Genomic DNA, 16,697 nt, shown 5'->3' with positions numbered 1-16,697 from the left:
AATGCTTTATTTCCCCTACATCAACAAAGATTATCATGCTTTTTCCCTTCACTCTATCAGTGTGGTCTATTACTCTGACTGATATTGTAGCAAAGGAGGTATAAAACTTACACATTGAGGGACGTGTACAAAACATTGATGAAAGAAATTAAAGAAGACCTAAATAAACTGGAAGACATCCCATGTTCACTGATTCACAACATTTAATAGTGCTGGGATGAAACATACTACTCAGGAGATTCACAGATTGAATCCAATGCCTATAAAAATTCCAATGGCACTACTGCAGAAATCAACAAAAATCCTAAACTTACGAATTTTAAAAAACCCCAAGTAAAGACAAAACAATCTAGAAAAAAAAGTAAAGTTGGAGGACCTGTACCTTCCAATTTCAAACTTCTTACAAACTACAGTAATCAAAACAGGGACTTCCCTAGGGGTCCAGTGTTCAACACTCGATGCTTTCACTGCTGAGGGCCAGGTTCAATCCCAGTCCCTGGCTGGGGAACTAAAATCCCACAAGCCATGCAGGGCAGCCAAAACAACAACAACAACAAACACACACACAATGAGGAATAAATTAGGAATCTGGGATTAACACAGTACTGTATATAAAAATGGATAAACAACAAGTACCTGCTGAACGGCACAGGGAACTATATTCAACATCTTCTAATAACCTGTATTAGAAAAGAATATGAAAAAGAATGTATACATATATATATATATGTTTGTATAATTTAATCACCCTACTGTACAACTGAATACTGTAAATTATACTTGGAAAAAACATCAAAACCACAATGAATATACATCATGATAAATAAAATTAACACTGCTGTATATTACATATGGAAGTTGTTAGTAAGTCCTAAGAATTCTCATTACAAGAAAAAACTTTTTTTCTAAGTCTGTATTTGTATGAGATGATGGATGTCCACTAAACTTACTATGATAATCATTTCATGATGTATGTGAGTCAAATCCTTATACTGTATACCTTAAACTTCTACAATCTGGTATGTCAATTAGATCTCAATAAAACTGGGGGTAAAAACCACAAAGAGATACACTTCACACCCACCAGGACCGCTATTACCAAAAGAAAAGAACAAGTATTGGTGAGGATGTAGAGAAAACAGAACAGTCATGAACTGCTAGTGAGAATGGAAATCAGTGCAGCCTCTGTTGAAAAGTTTGGTGACTCCTCAAAACGACAGGCATAAAATTTCCATGTGACCCAGCAAATTCATTTCTAGGTACCCAACCAAAAAATGAAGGAAGGAACTCAAATACTTGTATGGCAACGTTTACACCAGCATTTTTCACAACAGCCAAAAGGCAGAAACAACCAAAGTATCAACCGAGGAACAGATAAAACAAAATGTGCTATATACATAATTCAGCCATTTTAAAAAATGAAGTTTTGACATATCCTACAACATTATGCTATGTGAAATAAGCCAGACACCAAAAGTCAAATACTTAAGATTTCACTTATATGAAATACCTAAAATAAGCAGCAAACACACCAAAGGCTGGAGAAAAGGGCAATGGAGACTTATACCTTAATGAATATACAGAGTTTCTGTTTGGGATGAAATAGTGGTAACAGTTGCACAACACTGTTAATGTATCAAATGCCACGGACTTATACATTTTAAATGATTAAAGTCATAAACTGGACACTATATATATTTCAAGAAGCAACAGAACCAGACATGGAACAATAGTCTGGTTCCAAATTGGGAAACTGTCACCCTGCTTGTTTAACTTATAGGCAGAGTACACCATGAGAAATGCCCAGATGGATGAAGCACAAACTGGAATCCAGATTCCCAGGAGAAATATCAATAACCTCAGATATGCAGATGGCAGAAAGCAAAGAGGAACTGAGGAGCCTCTTGATGAAAGTGAAAGAGGAGAGTGAAAAAATTGGCTTAAAACTCAACATTCAGAAAACTAAGATCATGGCATCCGGTCCCATCACTTCATGGCAAATAGATGCAGAAACAATGAAAACAGTGAGAGATTTTATTTTTGAGGGCTCCAAAATCACTGCAGATGGTGACTATAGCCATGAAATTTAAAGATGTTTGCTCCTTGGAAGAAAAGCTATGATAAACCTAGACAGCATGTGAAAAAGCAGAGACATTACTTTGCCAACAAAGGTCCGTCTAGTCAAAGCAATGGTTTTCCAGTAGTCATGTATGGATTTGAGAGTTGGACCATAAAGAAAGCTGAGCACCTAAGAATTGATGCTTTTGAACTGTGGTGTTGGAGAAGACTCTTCAGAGTCCCTTGGATAGCAAGGAGATCAAACCAGTCAATCCTAAAGAAAATCAGTCCTAAATATTCATTGGAAGGAATGATGCTGAAGCTGAAGCTCCTTTTACCCACCTGATGTGAACAACTGACTCACTGGAAAAGACCCTGATGCTGGGAAAGATAGAAGGCAGGAGACAAAGGGAACAATGGAGCATGAGATGGCTGGATGGCATCACCAACTCAATGGACATGAGTTTGAGCAAGCTCATGGAGTTGGTAATGGGACAGGGAAGCCTGAAATGCTGCAGTCCATGGGGTCACAAAGACTCAGACACGACTGAGTGACTGAACTTAACTGAAGACATAAGAAATTTTTCAAGTAATTGTTTAAATATAAAATAATCATCTTTAAAAAGGACTCAGGAAGTAAAAGATCCTGCTGTAGGTTAAACTGTGGCCCCCAAAAGATCTGTGTACCTAGAATCTCAGAATGTGACCTTTTTGAAATAAACTTCTTTGCAGATATAATTAATATAAAGATCTTGAAACGAAATCACCTTTGTTTAGGGTGGGCCCTAAATCCAATGACAATCATCCTTAGACAGAAAAGAACAAACAGAAAGAGAAGGCTGTGTGAAGATGGAGGGAAAGACTAGAATTATGCTGCCACAAAAATCAAAGAACATGTGGAGCCACCAGAGGTTAGAAGAGACAAAGGATTCTTTCCTAGAGTCTTCAGGCATGGCATGGCCCTGCTGACACCTCGATTTTGGACTTCTAGCCTCCAGAACTGTGTAGAAATAAATTTCTGTTGTTTAAAGCCACCAACTTCCTTTGGAACACAGAGGCATGCTGCTGCAATAAATATCTAAAAATGTGGAATTTGAGGGGGTTCCCTGGTGATTCAGAAAATAATTGCCAGCAATGCAGGAGACACAGGTTTGGGTCACTCAAGACAGATGGATCATGGTGGAGAGTTCTAACAAAAGATAGTCCACTGGAAAAGATAATGGCAAACCACTCCAGTATTCATGCCTTGAAAAGCCCATGAACAATATGAGAAGGCAAAAAGATATGACACTGGAAGATAAATCCCCAGGGTAAGTGTCCAAAATGCTACCAGGAAAGAGCAGAGAAAAGCTCCAGAAAGATGAAGAGGTTGGGCCAAAGCGGAAACAACACTCAGGTGTTGATGTGCCTGTGAAAGTGGTGGAAGTCCAATGCTGTGAATAAAATATTGCATCAGATCAGATCAGATCAGTCGCCCAGTCGTGTCCAACTATTTGCGACCCCATGAATTGCAGCACGCCAGGCCTCCCTATCCATCACCAACTCCCAGAGTCCACTCAGACTCACGTCCATCGAGTCAGTGATGCCATCCAGCCATCTCATTCTCTGTCGTCCCCTTCTCCTCCTGCCCCCAATCCCTCCCAGCATCAGAGTCTTTTCCAATGAGTCAACTCTTCGCATGAGGTGGCCAAAGTACTGGAGTTTCAGCTTTAGCATCATTCCTTCCAAAGAAATCCCAGGGCTGATCTCCTTCAGAATGGACTAGCTGGATCTCCTTGCAGTCCAAGGGACTCTCAAGAGTCTTCTCCAACACCACAGTTCAAAAGCATCAATTCTTCGGCGCTCAGCCTTCTTCACAGTCCAACTCACATCCATACATGACCACAGGAAAAACCACAGCCTTGACTAGACGGACCTTTGTTGGCAAAGTAATGTCTCTGCTTTTGAATATGCTATCTAGGTTGGTCATAACTTTTCTTCCAAGGAGTAAGCGTCTTTTAATTTCATGGCTGCAGTCACCATCTGTAGTGATTTTGGAGCCCCCCAAAATAAAGTCTGACACTGTTTTCACTGTTTCCCCATCTATTTCCCATGAAGTGATGGGACCAGATGCCATGATCTTCGTTTTCTGAATGTTGAGCTTTAAGCCAACTTTTTCACTCTCCACTTTCACTTTCATCAAGAGGCTTTTGAGTTCCTCTTTACTTTCTGCCATAAGAGTGGTGTCATCTGCATATCTGAGGTTATTGATATTTCTCCCGGCAATCCTGATTCCAGCTTGTGTTTCTTCCAGTCCAGCGTTTCTCATGATGTACTCTGCATGTAAGTTAAATAAACAGCATAGGAACCTGGAATTTCAGGTCCATGAATCAAGGTAAGCTGGATGTGGTCAAGTAGGAGATGGCAAAAGGGAACACCAACATTTTAGGAATCAGTCAACTAAACTGGACCAGAATAGGCGAATTTAATTCAGATGACCATTTTATCTACTACTGTGGGCAAGAATCCCTTAGAAGAAATGGAGTAGCCATCGCAGTCAAAAGAGAGCCCAAAATGCAGTACTTGCATGCAATCTCAAAATCAACAGAATGATCTCTGTTCATTTCCAAGGCAAACCATTCAACACCACAGTAATCCAAGTCTAGGCTCCAATCACTAATGTCAAAGAAGCTGAGGTTGAAAGGTTCTACAAAAATCTACAAAACCTTCTAGAACATCAAAAAAAGATGTTCATCATAGGGGACTGGAATGCAAAAGGAGAAAGTCAAGAGATACCTGAAGTGACAGGCAAGTTTGGCCTTGGAGTACAAAATGAAGCAAGGCAAAGACTAACAGAGTTTTGCCAAGAGAACACACTAGTCATAGCAAACACCCTCTTCCAAGAAGACAAAAGATGACTCTACACATGGACATTAACAGATGGTCAATATCAAAATTAGATTAATTATATTCTTTGCAAGCAAAGATGGAGTGCTCTACACAATCAGCAAAAATAAGATCTAGAGCTGACCTCAGATCACAGGTTCCTTCTTGCAAAATTCAGGCTTAAACTGAAGAAATAAGGGAAAACCACTAGACCATTCAGGTAGTGTTTAGTCGCTTAGTAGTGTCTAACTCTTCATGACCCCATGGACTGTAGCCCATCAGGCTCCTCTGTCCATGGGATTTTCCAGGCAAGAATACTGGAGTGGGTTGCCATTTCCTCCTCCAGGGGATCTTCCCAACCCAGGAATCAAACTCAGATCCTGCACTGCAGGCAGATCCTTTACCACGTGCGCTACCCAGGGAAAAACCAAATTCCTTATGATTATACAGTGGAAGTGACAAATAGATTCAAGGAATTAGATCTGGTAGACAGAGTGCCTGAAGAACTATGGACAGAGGTTCATAACATTGTACAGGGGGTGGTATTCAAAACCATCCCCAAGAAAAAGAAATGTAACAAGGCCAAGATGGTTGTCTGAGGAGGCCTTACAAATAGAGAGAAGAAGAGAAGTGAAAGGCAAAGGAGAAAGGGAAAGATAAACCCAACTGAATGCAGAGTCCCAGAGAATAGCAAGGAGAGATAAGTGAACAATGCAAAGAAATAGAGGAAAGTTATAGAATGGAAAAGGCTAAAGATCTTTTCAAGAAAATTGGAAATACCAAGCGAACATTTCATGCAAAGATGGGCACAATAAAGGACAGAAGCAGTATGGACCTAACAGAAACAGAAGAGATTAAGAGGAGGTGGCAAGAATACACAGAACTATACAAAAAAGCTCCTAATGGCCCAGATAACCACAATGGTGTGGTCACTCACCTAGAGCCAGACATTCTGGAGTATGAAGTCAAGGGAGCCTTAGGAATCTTTACTACAAACAAACCTAGTGGAGGTGATGGACGTCCAACTGGGCTATTTCAAATCTTTAAAAATGATGCTGTTAAAATACTGCACTCATATTTGGCAAAACTAATACAATTATGTAAAGTTTAAAAAAAAAAAATACTGCACTCAGTATGTCAGCAAATTTGGCAAACTCAGCAATGGCCACAGGCCTGGAAAAGGTCAGTTTTTATTCCAATCCCAAAGAAAAGCAATGTCAAAGAATGTTCAAACTACCATACAATTGTGCTCATTTCGCAAGGTAGCAAAGTTATGCTCAAAATACTTTAAGCTAGACTTCAGCTGTACACGAACCGAGAACTTCCAAATGTACAAGCTGGATTTAGAAAAGGCAATGAAACCAGAGATCAAATTGCCTTTAAAAATACTGATGCCTAGAATCCACCTTGTGAATTGATTTAATTGATTTGAGAATCAAGATATTTAAGAGCTCTCCAAGTAATCCTAATGTTTCAGCCAAAATAGAGAACAACTGCTCTATATCTATTTTGTGGGAAATATGAAAGGTTAAACACCATGAGAATTCAATCAGCGAAAACCAGAATGTGGGAAACTCTCCTGGTCAAAAGAGGGAATATATTTAACAAATAAAGAGCATGGGAAAAAGTGGGAGGGTGGATGGTTAAAGTTAACAGAAACTTAAGATACATATAAGCCTCATTTGCACAGTAAATGAGGTAAATCTCATTTGCACAGTAATTTAAACAGAACAATTGTAAAAAGACACTTATTAATAATCAGAGAAATCTAAACTGGATTAAGGAAATCAATTTTGTTTAGCATTGTGGTTGTGTCGTTTACCTGTTAAAAATGCATACGGAAGTATTTATAGATTAAATGATGTGATACCTGAGATTTCTTTGAAGTTATTGCATCAAAAAAAAAAAAGAGAAGGAAGGCAGGAAGAAATAAGATGAGATAAAAAATGGCAAAATGTTGATAACTGTTTACTTGTCAAAGCTGGGTATTAAGAACATGGGGATTCACTGCCCCAATATATTTTTCATATTCGGCATTGATACGGAATTATGAAATACAGTACAGTTTTTTAATCTTGCCTATGAATATGTAGTATATATGTGACTGTGTATATTTATATGTTGGGAAATATAAAAAAAAAATGAACACACGTGATCCTTGGCCTCAAGGAATAGTGGGGAGCCTAAATATTGGACAACAAAAGGTTTGCTTATGTACTGTCTTTCATCAAAGACAGGAAGGCAGCTAGCTCAAGCTTCTGTGAGACCAGAATGAATGAAATTAAAATAACATTATTAGTATTCCCTAAGCATAAAAAACTGGGCATAGGAATACTATTGCTAAATACTAGAGGTTGTACATAACCTGACTTTGTAAAGTCCATGCTCCTACTACTGAGTTGAGCCACATGGAAAGGCATCTATGTAGTTAAAATGATCAAATATTAGCAATTCTGTATGGTACAACCTAATACTATGTTAAAATTCCTTTCTCTTTCTTTTGCGAAAATAATTACATACAGTTAACTCATAGTAAAATAATCAGCATATTTAAAGGAAATGTCAGTCTTCTTTAAAAAGTGGTTGATCTTAAAAAAAAAAAGTGATTGATCTAACACAGAGCTCAAAAACATTTTCTAAATATCCAGAGAAATTGCAACTGTACATTTATCTACTTATATTTTATCACATAATAAAAGCATTCCATTTTCAAAGGAAGCATAAGCTTTATCTTTTAAGTGAATCATAGCTTTAAAATATTTAGTGTATATTTCTTAAAAACAAGCCTGTGAGATGCAAAGATATGCTTTAAGGTTATCGCAAGATATATTTCACAGGCAGAAAGTTAATGTGATGCTTCTTGAGAAATAATTTGTATCAGTTTGATTTAAATATATTTCAATGCTTTGTTTGCCACACCACAGGGCATGTAGGATCTTAGTTTCCCAACCAGGGATCAAACCCATGCTCCCTGCAGTAGAAGTGCAGTCTTAACTACAATATTATTTTAAAAACCAAAAATTCCAGACAATGAATTCTGAACCAATACTATTATGTACACATATTACCTTGTATCACATATATTAATAACTAATGTATATGTTTACTAAAGGCTTCCCAGGTGGCACTAGTGGTAAAGATTCCACTTGCCAATGCAAGAGAGGACATGAGTTCAGTCCCTGAGTCGGGAAGATTCCCCAGAGGAGGAAATGGCAACTCACTTCAGTATTCTTGCCTGGAAAATGTCATGGATGGAAGAGCCTACTGGGCTCCAGTCCACGGGACCACAGAGAGTCAGACATGAGCAACTAAGTACAATGTTTATTAATTACTGTATGTTAATATAATGAATTCTAACCTATACTACTTATCAAACAGTACAATTTTTCAAGTGGCACTTGATCTTACTTTAGCCTAATATATCATGACCTTGAGCTCTCTCTGTGCTGCAGTTTCCTCCTGTATAAAACAGGACAGTAATAGTTGACTACTATTTATGGAATTAATGAGAATTAAAAAATACACTGCATGTAAAACCTTTAGAATGGCACATAAATGTTTATAAATATTATCATTATTTGTAGAATTCTCTGCTAGTTACAAGATGCGCACTGTGAAAACAATTCAGGATCACTGTCATCATTAGAATGGTCTCTCCAAAATGCTCTTTATACACTCAATGTATAAGGAGCATTTTGAAGTAGATATGTAAGTAGATAACTTACACTATGCACATGTTTACTGCAAATATTTTTAATGATATGTACCACCATGTTCTTAAGCAACACATTTAATAGAAAAACCAAAGATAAAAAGTTCATTAAGGAATTAAGAGGGATTAACCTTTTGCAATTTTTTTATTATAAAATATTAAAATAACAGAAATACAAAACAAAACTTCTCCATAATCCCATCACATAGTAAAATCAATGTTTTCATTTGTTCATGTTACTTTCTATTCCTTGTCTACATGCATGTTCAATTTTAACATATTTACAATGAGAACATAGTTTACATTTTCACTTTAATTTTATACCCCATGAAATTTTCCATTTTGCAAAATTTTCCCTTAGTCTCCCTTTTCCTTTCTCATCCCCATCTGCTGAAGATAATGGTAACAGCTGACATACGTCCTTCACAACTTTCTCCAAGCTCATACATATACAAGTATAGACACATATGTAAAGAGGAGAGAAAGGTCAGTTTGTTTTTACAAAAATGGAAGTATAATACTTATATACATATGCTTTCTCTTTCTTTTAAACATATGCCACACATATATCTCAAAGTTAATATACAGAAAAGTTTAAATAAGAAAATGGATACAATCTACTAAACCAGATAATAATACATACATTTACAAAAGTTATTATAATTTTGTATGTAACCTTTGAAAAGATAAAGGAATTTCACAAAAAAATATGGTCACCAGATTTAGTCAGAGCTCATGCTTCATAAGAGTTTATTACAATAACCATGCATAAAATAATCCCACTACTTATAAGCCTATCTTATGAATTTTAAAGCTTAGTTCAGAAAATAAAAATTTTATAATCTTAAACAAACTCATAAATAATATCTGAAAAATATCCTGACTTTAAAGAGTATGTGAGTGTGTGTGTATAATACTGGCCTTCATATGAACTTGGTTCTTTGTACAGCAGAGATGATAGATGGATGTGGTACTCACCCACCCACATATTCAGCTTCTCCATGTTTACAAATTGAGAGACTGGCATTCAGATATAGTCTGAATACAATTAAATCAGTCTTACCTTAGGTATTACTATTGTCCTAAGTGCCCATAAACATAAAAATAAGACATGAGACAGACCTACAAAGAATTTAAGGTTGTTAAGTCAATGGTTTTAAAACACACTCTCCCATCTAACTGTAATCCAAAACAATCACAAGATCCTTAAATCTAAATTCACAAAGGAGAATTTGGAATATAAAGGGTGATATCAAAGATTAACAGAAGGTCGCAAAACTACAAACCAGATAACTTGGTACCCAAGCCATAGAGCCTCTAATACAAGTAAACTACCAAAAGTCAATTTTTGAGTCCCTATCACATGGAGGTCATACGTATTAGAGGTTCAAAAAAGAATATAATGGCCCTATGCTTATGGAGTTCACAATTTAGCAGACAAGTCAGAATATGTAATTCTAAATGATCATACATACCATATACCGTAGCACAATGCCTAAAACACAGTTCACCAACAGGCACAGGTACTCAACAATTTTTTTGTGACTTGTGATTATAAAAGTCAAAGGCAGTAAGTATCATAAACACAACACCAAAACAACATCAATGCAATTTCAGATTAAATAAATTTATTATCTAGGCCTATATAGTTTAAACTACCTCAAGGCAAACAGATTATTTTAAAAGATATTGTACTTTTTAAATTTATTTTTAAGTAAAGGATAATTGCTTTACAGTATTACATTTGTTTCTACCAAACATCAACAGGAATCAGCCATAGGTTTACCCATGTCCCTTCCCGCCTGAACATTTCTCCCACCACCCTCCCCATTCCACCCCTCTAGGTTGTTATCCAGCCCCAGTTTGAGTTCCCTGAGTCTACAGCAAACTCCCTTTGGTATCTATTTTAAATATGGTAATACATGTTTCCATGTTACTCTGGCCATACTCCCCCTCCTCCCCCACCCAGGCATGTCCATAAGTCTGTACTCGATGTCTATTGTCTCCACTGCTGCTCTGCAAACGGGTTCATCAGTGCCATCTTTCTAGATTCCATATACATGCATTAGTATATGGTAACTGTTTTTCTCTTTCTGACTCACTAGATGCATCCCCTTCATTAGGACTGTTTCAAACGTGTTCCTTTTTATGACTGAGTAATATTCCATTTTATATATGTACCACAGCTTCTTTAAAAAGATACTATACTTTTGTACACACTTCCCACTAACTGCTCAGAATGTACACATGGAACCCATGTAGAGTTTAGTGCAGGGAGACAAAAATATGGGCGGGGGGGAAGCACATGCATCATGTGCACCATTTAAAACAACTCTACTAAACATTCTAACCAAATATCAAAACCAAAATAGATTATGGAGCCTAAAAGAGACTGGCTGTAACCTTCTTCCACAATGAAACTGGTAAAATAACATGGAAAACCTATACAAGTGCTCTGTATGTTACATGCTGTTAAAAACAATATTAAGTTTACACTGATATCAGTGTAGCACCTTTTAAGTGTATTAGAAGAGAAAGTAGTATTTAAAATCTAGTTGAATTTGTTACTAAAGTGCACAGATGTTTTCTAGAACATTCTATCTTCTATGGTGAAAATAACAACAGTATTAGCTGCAACTGGGTTCAGAGATGATCTTGAATTCTCAACTAAGATAATTTATTCTTTATATTTTAACAGGTGGCCCACATGCCATATGCCTTCACTCAAGCATAATGAGGATCCAGTTTAAAACTGGCTCAAAGTATAAACAACAATTTAAAACTTTCAAAATGCATGCATTCCATAACCAATATTAATCCTAAGTGAACTATTTGGGCATACTATCATACAATTTAATTTGTCCTATGAGGAAGATCTAACTATTGCATGAGAGATCTAAAGTTTTCTAAACCTAAGACTATCAACGATAAACTTCAATTGCTCAGTATACTACAGTGAAATGCAAATAAGAACTGATAAAGTGATAGATGTTGATAAATATTTGATAACACAAGTATAGTAAAATGTCAATGACAGAATCTAAATGTTGGTCATTATGGACACATCCTGCATTTTTTTTTTCAGTTTTGCTGAGTAGTTGAAAATATTTTCCTAATAAATTGTGGAAAAAACACTACTTGACACTTCTTTGGTTATTTATCATTTAAGCTTTTAAGGAGAGAAACATAGACTTTAAAAACCCCTATGTGGGCACTGTAGTTGGGACAAACACGGATTCAAATCCCAGCTAAATCTCCTAACTAGCTCTCTAATATTAGTTACTTAACCCCTATACACCTACGTTTCCTCCTGAAAGTCACTCAGTCGTGTCCAGCTCTTTGCAACCCCATGGACTATAGAGTCCACAGAGTTCTCCAGGCCAGAATACTGGAGTGGGAAGCCTTTCCCTTCTCCAGGTAATCTTCCCAACTTCCCAACTCAGGGATCTAACCCAGCTCTCCCGCACTGCAGGTAGATTCTTTACCAGCTGAGACACCAGGGAAGCCCATAGTAAATGTTGAGGTTTAATTCTTCCTATAAAGCACAGTGCCAGGCACATGGTAAGCACTCGAAATGTTAGCTGTAGTATCACTGAGATTGCTAATTTTATGATAAATCGAAAGATTAGGATTTAAGCAGTAATTTTCTAGGCAGCTGTCTTAACACTGAGTTGATCATTTTGACACCATTTACAAAAAGGAAGATTCCTGGTAGGAAACTTACTGCTTAACACGCAGGCTAAGGGAGAAGGGAGGCGAGGGGGAGGGGGGGACGGGTGATAAAAGAAAAATCTAAAAAATACTGCTCAATTGACAGTACAGTATTGTTCTCCATCTGAAAAAAAGAAAATCACTCAGAATTAAATAAGAAAAGTTTCAAGACAAACTTTAAAAAGCACTCAGCAACTCCTATGTAGAATTGGCTTCACCTCTGCAGGTTGGTTGGATACATCCTTGTTATGACAAAACTTGTCACACTCTTCCATATTCTTAATTGTTGCTAAAGGGACTAGACTAGAACATGACATTTATAGTTGCCAACATCTTTCTCCTAAATCAGGACAAGCCAACGAACCCATTTCTTCTTAGGTAAGAGCACCACCTTCACCTTGGTCTTGATAACGGTTATGGGGGGAGGGGAAAGAAGGCAGGAAAATGAATTTGCAATGGTACTCCTGAAACACCCTCTTGGTTATTCCTCAGAAGACCCCTCCACGACTCATTCCCGCCACCACCACCCCCACCTGACCTCTCTCCTGTTAAAACTTCCAGACTCTGGTTCACTAAAGATGCACTTAAGTATCTGACACCTTTCCTCTCCCGGCCCAGATAACCCACCAACAGGGCTGGAAAAATTAAAAACACAAAAACAACAGCCCCTCCCCCTCCCCTCCCAACCAGCAGCAAATCTTTGTCCCACCTGCCGAAGGACCACTCTAAACGCGCTCCAGACTCAAGGTTGCCTCAGTCCTGCCCGGAACCTTTCCCCAACCGGGCCTCGGCGACGCCTCCACGAGCCTACGCTTGGCCCATTCCCCTCCCGGGCCCCGGGACGCGGCCCCCGCCCCGCCCCCCGCCGCCCGAGTTCTGCCTCACCTCACCTACCCTCTTTCGGGGGCCGGACTCCACCTCTCTCTCCGCCATGTTGGGCCCCGCTCGGAACCGCTGCGGCTCCCAGCACGGTGGCGGCGGAACCTCTCGGGCCCCCGGCCCCCGCCCACACTGCAGGAATAGCCGCCTCGCGGCAGCGTCCCCGAACCTGGCCGGGCCTGGCGCTTAGAGTGGGGAGGGGGCGGATGCCGCGCGCCGGGTCGGAGATCTTGAGATCCCACGGGTGCGAGCGTAGGCGGTAGGGCCTGCCCGGGAAAGGGGGGGGCCGGGACTCGGGGGGTTAATGGCCTCCAAGGGGCCCCGTGAGTAGGATTATTTTCTCTCAGAGAAATTCCTCCGCCTGCGGTTTCTTAAAGGGATCACCAAACCAGCCCCTTGCGCGCGCCCTTGATGCGCAGGCGCACCCTAAGCCCCTCCTTCCTTTCCCACCAAGCCCCCGGTCCCGAGCGTGCGCGTTGAGTAGCCCAGGGTAGGCCAAATCCTGCAAGTCTCTTTGCTGCCAGCAGCTGGTCCCACTACTCAACTATGGCCGCTTCCTTAAAGGGGCCATGACGCAATGATGAAGGAGGAATGCAAGAAATTAGTGAAAGGGCTATCTGGAGTATTGGGTGAAATGTCAGTGAGGGGTCCAGATCACCATCTTGGACCTGACTGCAGTGATACCATTGTAAGGGGAAAATGATGGTGAGCTGAAGTTCACCGTGGACCTCTGAATGTGAAGAATCCCAAGCAACAAGAGAAGAAGCCAGTCACCTCAAGAAGATCCACCTTTCTTGCCTTTAGACAGCCTGGTCAGAAGCACAGGGCGTAGACGATTAAGGGCCACCTCTGACAGCCTAACTTCAAAGCCAAAGCCTTTGGTGATTTTGAAGACTGAAGCAACAGCTGGAGACAATTTTCTCAAATTTGTCCTTTGTCTAAATCGAAAAGTATCTTAGGAACCATCTACGCTTTCCCATTGGTAAAATTGCAGCCGAAACAAGGAAAGTCATTTGCCCCAAAGCATGTAGAGGCTGGTGTGTAATTAGAACAAGACTTGAGTCACAATCCTCCAGGCTTTTCAACGCACCAGACTGTCTTCGAAGCAAGAAATAAATTCATTCTTATCTAGAAGATTAAAAGTGAAAATTCATGATATTTCAAGAATACTGTAATTATCCTCTGAAGATGTGTGACGGTTTGCAAATACTGTGTGTCTTCATTCACTTCCACTGAAGGAGCTTTGAGAATATGACTTAAAGAATGAGCATCTTTAAGCAGAAAACTGTGAAATAGATTTGGATCTAATTTGCCCTGAAACCAAAGCTGAAGATTGCTGAAGAAACTGAGGACTTGATCCATTCCAGTCTCCCATCCCCAGGTGGGGAGAAATTGCCCTAATGGAGTTGTAGCTAGGGGTAATCATATAAGAAAGAAGTACAAAGAATTTGCTTCCCGAAGAGTCTTTCCTCGTGACAAGAGACATTTAGATGCAAATGAGCAACTCCAAAAATTACAAGATAATGGGACGTAATGTTTGTGTGTCACTTTAATTTTTGCATATTGCTTGATAGATGTTTTTAAACTAAGAAGTTTTATAATCCATCACACTTAATTGAAAAGAATGTGTAAGATTGCTAGGTTTCCATGCTGATCTTTGCTCACTCTTGTTCATCTTTAATTTCACTTGTGGATGAGAAAGAGGAGAAAAAGACAAAAAAAAGTATGTTTCAGCCCAAAAGAAAAAGAGATGTCAGACCCTTCAGTTCCATGTTAAGAACAAGAAGGAATTAAAAAGAGCAGCCAAGAAAAGAAAATTTCAGGGAATATGGGTACATGAAAGGTCTAGTCATCTCTTCTAATAAAATCTGGTGACTTAAGTTTGAAGTTGGAGTTGCTAAATTTGAAGAGGAAATGGGGAACCTATAAGCCTGCTCCCCAGCTTCCCCCTTGCCCTCAGTGTTTTCCTTTCATGCCCCCTCCCACTGTTAGAGAAATGTGTTTCTCTGAACACAGTTTAAAGCCATTTATTTCCTCCACGTTTTTAAAGATGGAGCCACTGAGGCCCAGAAATAAGATTTGACTTGCTTGAGATCACAAAAAGAATTAGGAACAACAATAGAACTGGAACAGACAGCCTAAAGCTGTTTCTTACTTCCAACTGTTTCTAGAGGTATTGTGAATGTGTTGGGTCCTGAACAATAGGTGGGATTTGTACATTCCACATGATAATACAAGCATACAATCAATTTTCAGAGCAATCATCCATGTCAGGGAAGGAGAAAAGAGAAAACCAACGCTTAGTGGGCACTGCAAGGTTACTCATATTATCTGAATTTTGTAGAGGGAATTTTAGAGGTTAAGTGACAGTCCAAGGCCATTCAGCAGAGAAACCAATTCAGAATTAAAAGCCTTTTTCTTTCTAGCTTATGCAAATATGTAATAACCTGTGGATTGCAAATTGGCAGTCTTGCACACCATCTTTCCTGTAGTTGTATTTGATTCACCATGTACAGTTTAGTCAGGTTACCTGCTCTTTGCCTCGGTTTCCTCATCTGTAAAATAGGTTGCTGGGAGAATTAGTTAATACCTCTAAATCGCTTAGGATACTTTTGGTTCCAAACACCAAAAGACCATATCATTTTATAGACTTTAAAAAATGTTTTAACTTAAAATATTTACTGCATGCCAACCTTTAAAATGGGCTAATTCACATGCAAATATCACATAAAATTTTCTGACTTCTCTGTGAACAAGTAGAATATAATGGTGTAGTATTTTGTGAATATTATTTTAATTTTCTTCATCAAGTTATGTTCCAGTATAGACTATTGTCTGAAGTGTAGCTCTGAGACTTATTTCCCTAATCAAGAGTGAGTAGAACAGGCTTCAGTCAGTTCAGTCACTCAGTTGTGTCCAACTCTTTGCGACCCCGTGAAGTGCAGCATGCCAGGTCTCCCTGTCCGTCACCAACTCCCGGAGTTCACTAAAACTCACGTCCATCGACTCAGTGATGCCACCCAGCCATCTCATCCTCTGTCCTCCCCTTCTCCTCCTACCCCCAATCCCTCCCAGCATCAGAGTCTTTTCCAATGAGTCAACTCTTCCCATGAGCTGGCCAAAGTACTGGAGTTTCAGCTTTAGCATCATTCCTTCCAAAGAACACCCAGGACTGATCTCCTTTAGAATGGACTGGTTGGATCTCCATGCAGTCCAAGAGACTCTCAAGAGTCTTCTCCAACACCACAGTTCAAAAGCATCAATTCTTTGGCCCTCAGTTTTCTTCACAGTCCAAGTTTCACATCCATACATGACCACTGGAAAAACCATAGCCTTGACTAAACAGACCTTGCTTGGGAAAAAAATGTTTCTGCTTTGTAATATGCTGTCTAGGTTGGTCATAATTTTCCTTCCAAGGAGTAAGCGTCTTTTAATTTCATGGCTGCAGTCACCATCTGCCGTGATTTTGGAG

The 16,697-nt window shown here is 39.1% G+C and overlaps 1 protein-coding gene across 15 annotated transcripts in view; it reads right to left on the bottom strand.

Moving 5' to 3' along the window:
- Positions 1 to 15,294, bottom strand: part of ZMYM4 (zinc finger MYM-type containing 4) — a 165,852-nt gene extending 150,558 nt beyond the window's left edge. For 2 of the 15 annotated variants that reach the window (XM_086378680.1, XM_086378691.1), the window contains exon 1: positions 13,232 to 15,294. In XM_086378680.1, coding sequence (XP_086234806.1) covers positions 13,232 to 13,279 — 48 coding nt within the window. In that variant the 5' untranslated portion in view covers positions 13,280 to 15,294. The other 13 variants (XM_086378702.1, XM_086378707.1, XM_086378787.1 and 10 more) reach the window with 12 other exon arrangements.
- Positions 15,295 to 16,697: the final 1,403 nt, after the last annotated feature.

The sequence above is a fragment of the Bos grunniens genome, chromosome 3 (genome assembly GCF_055505025.1).
Source record: "Bos grunniens cultivar Pamir isolate PY7600 chromosome 3, Bosgru_T2T1.0, whole genome shotgun sequence".
NCBI lineage: Eukaryota > Metazoa > Chordata > Mammalia > Artiodactyla > Bovidae > Bos > Bos grunniens.
Note: the sequence above shows the minus strand (reverse complement) of the source record. Positions and strands in the feature narration are given on the sequence as shown.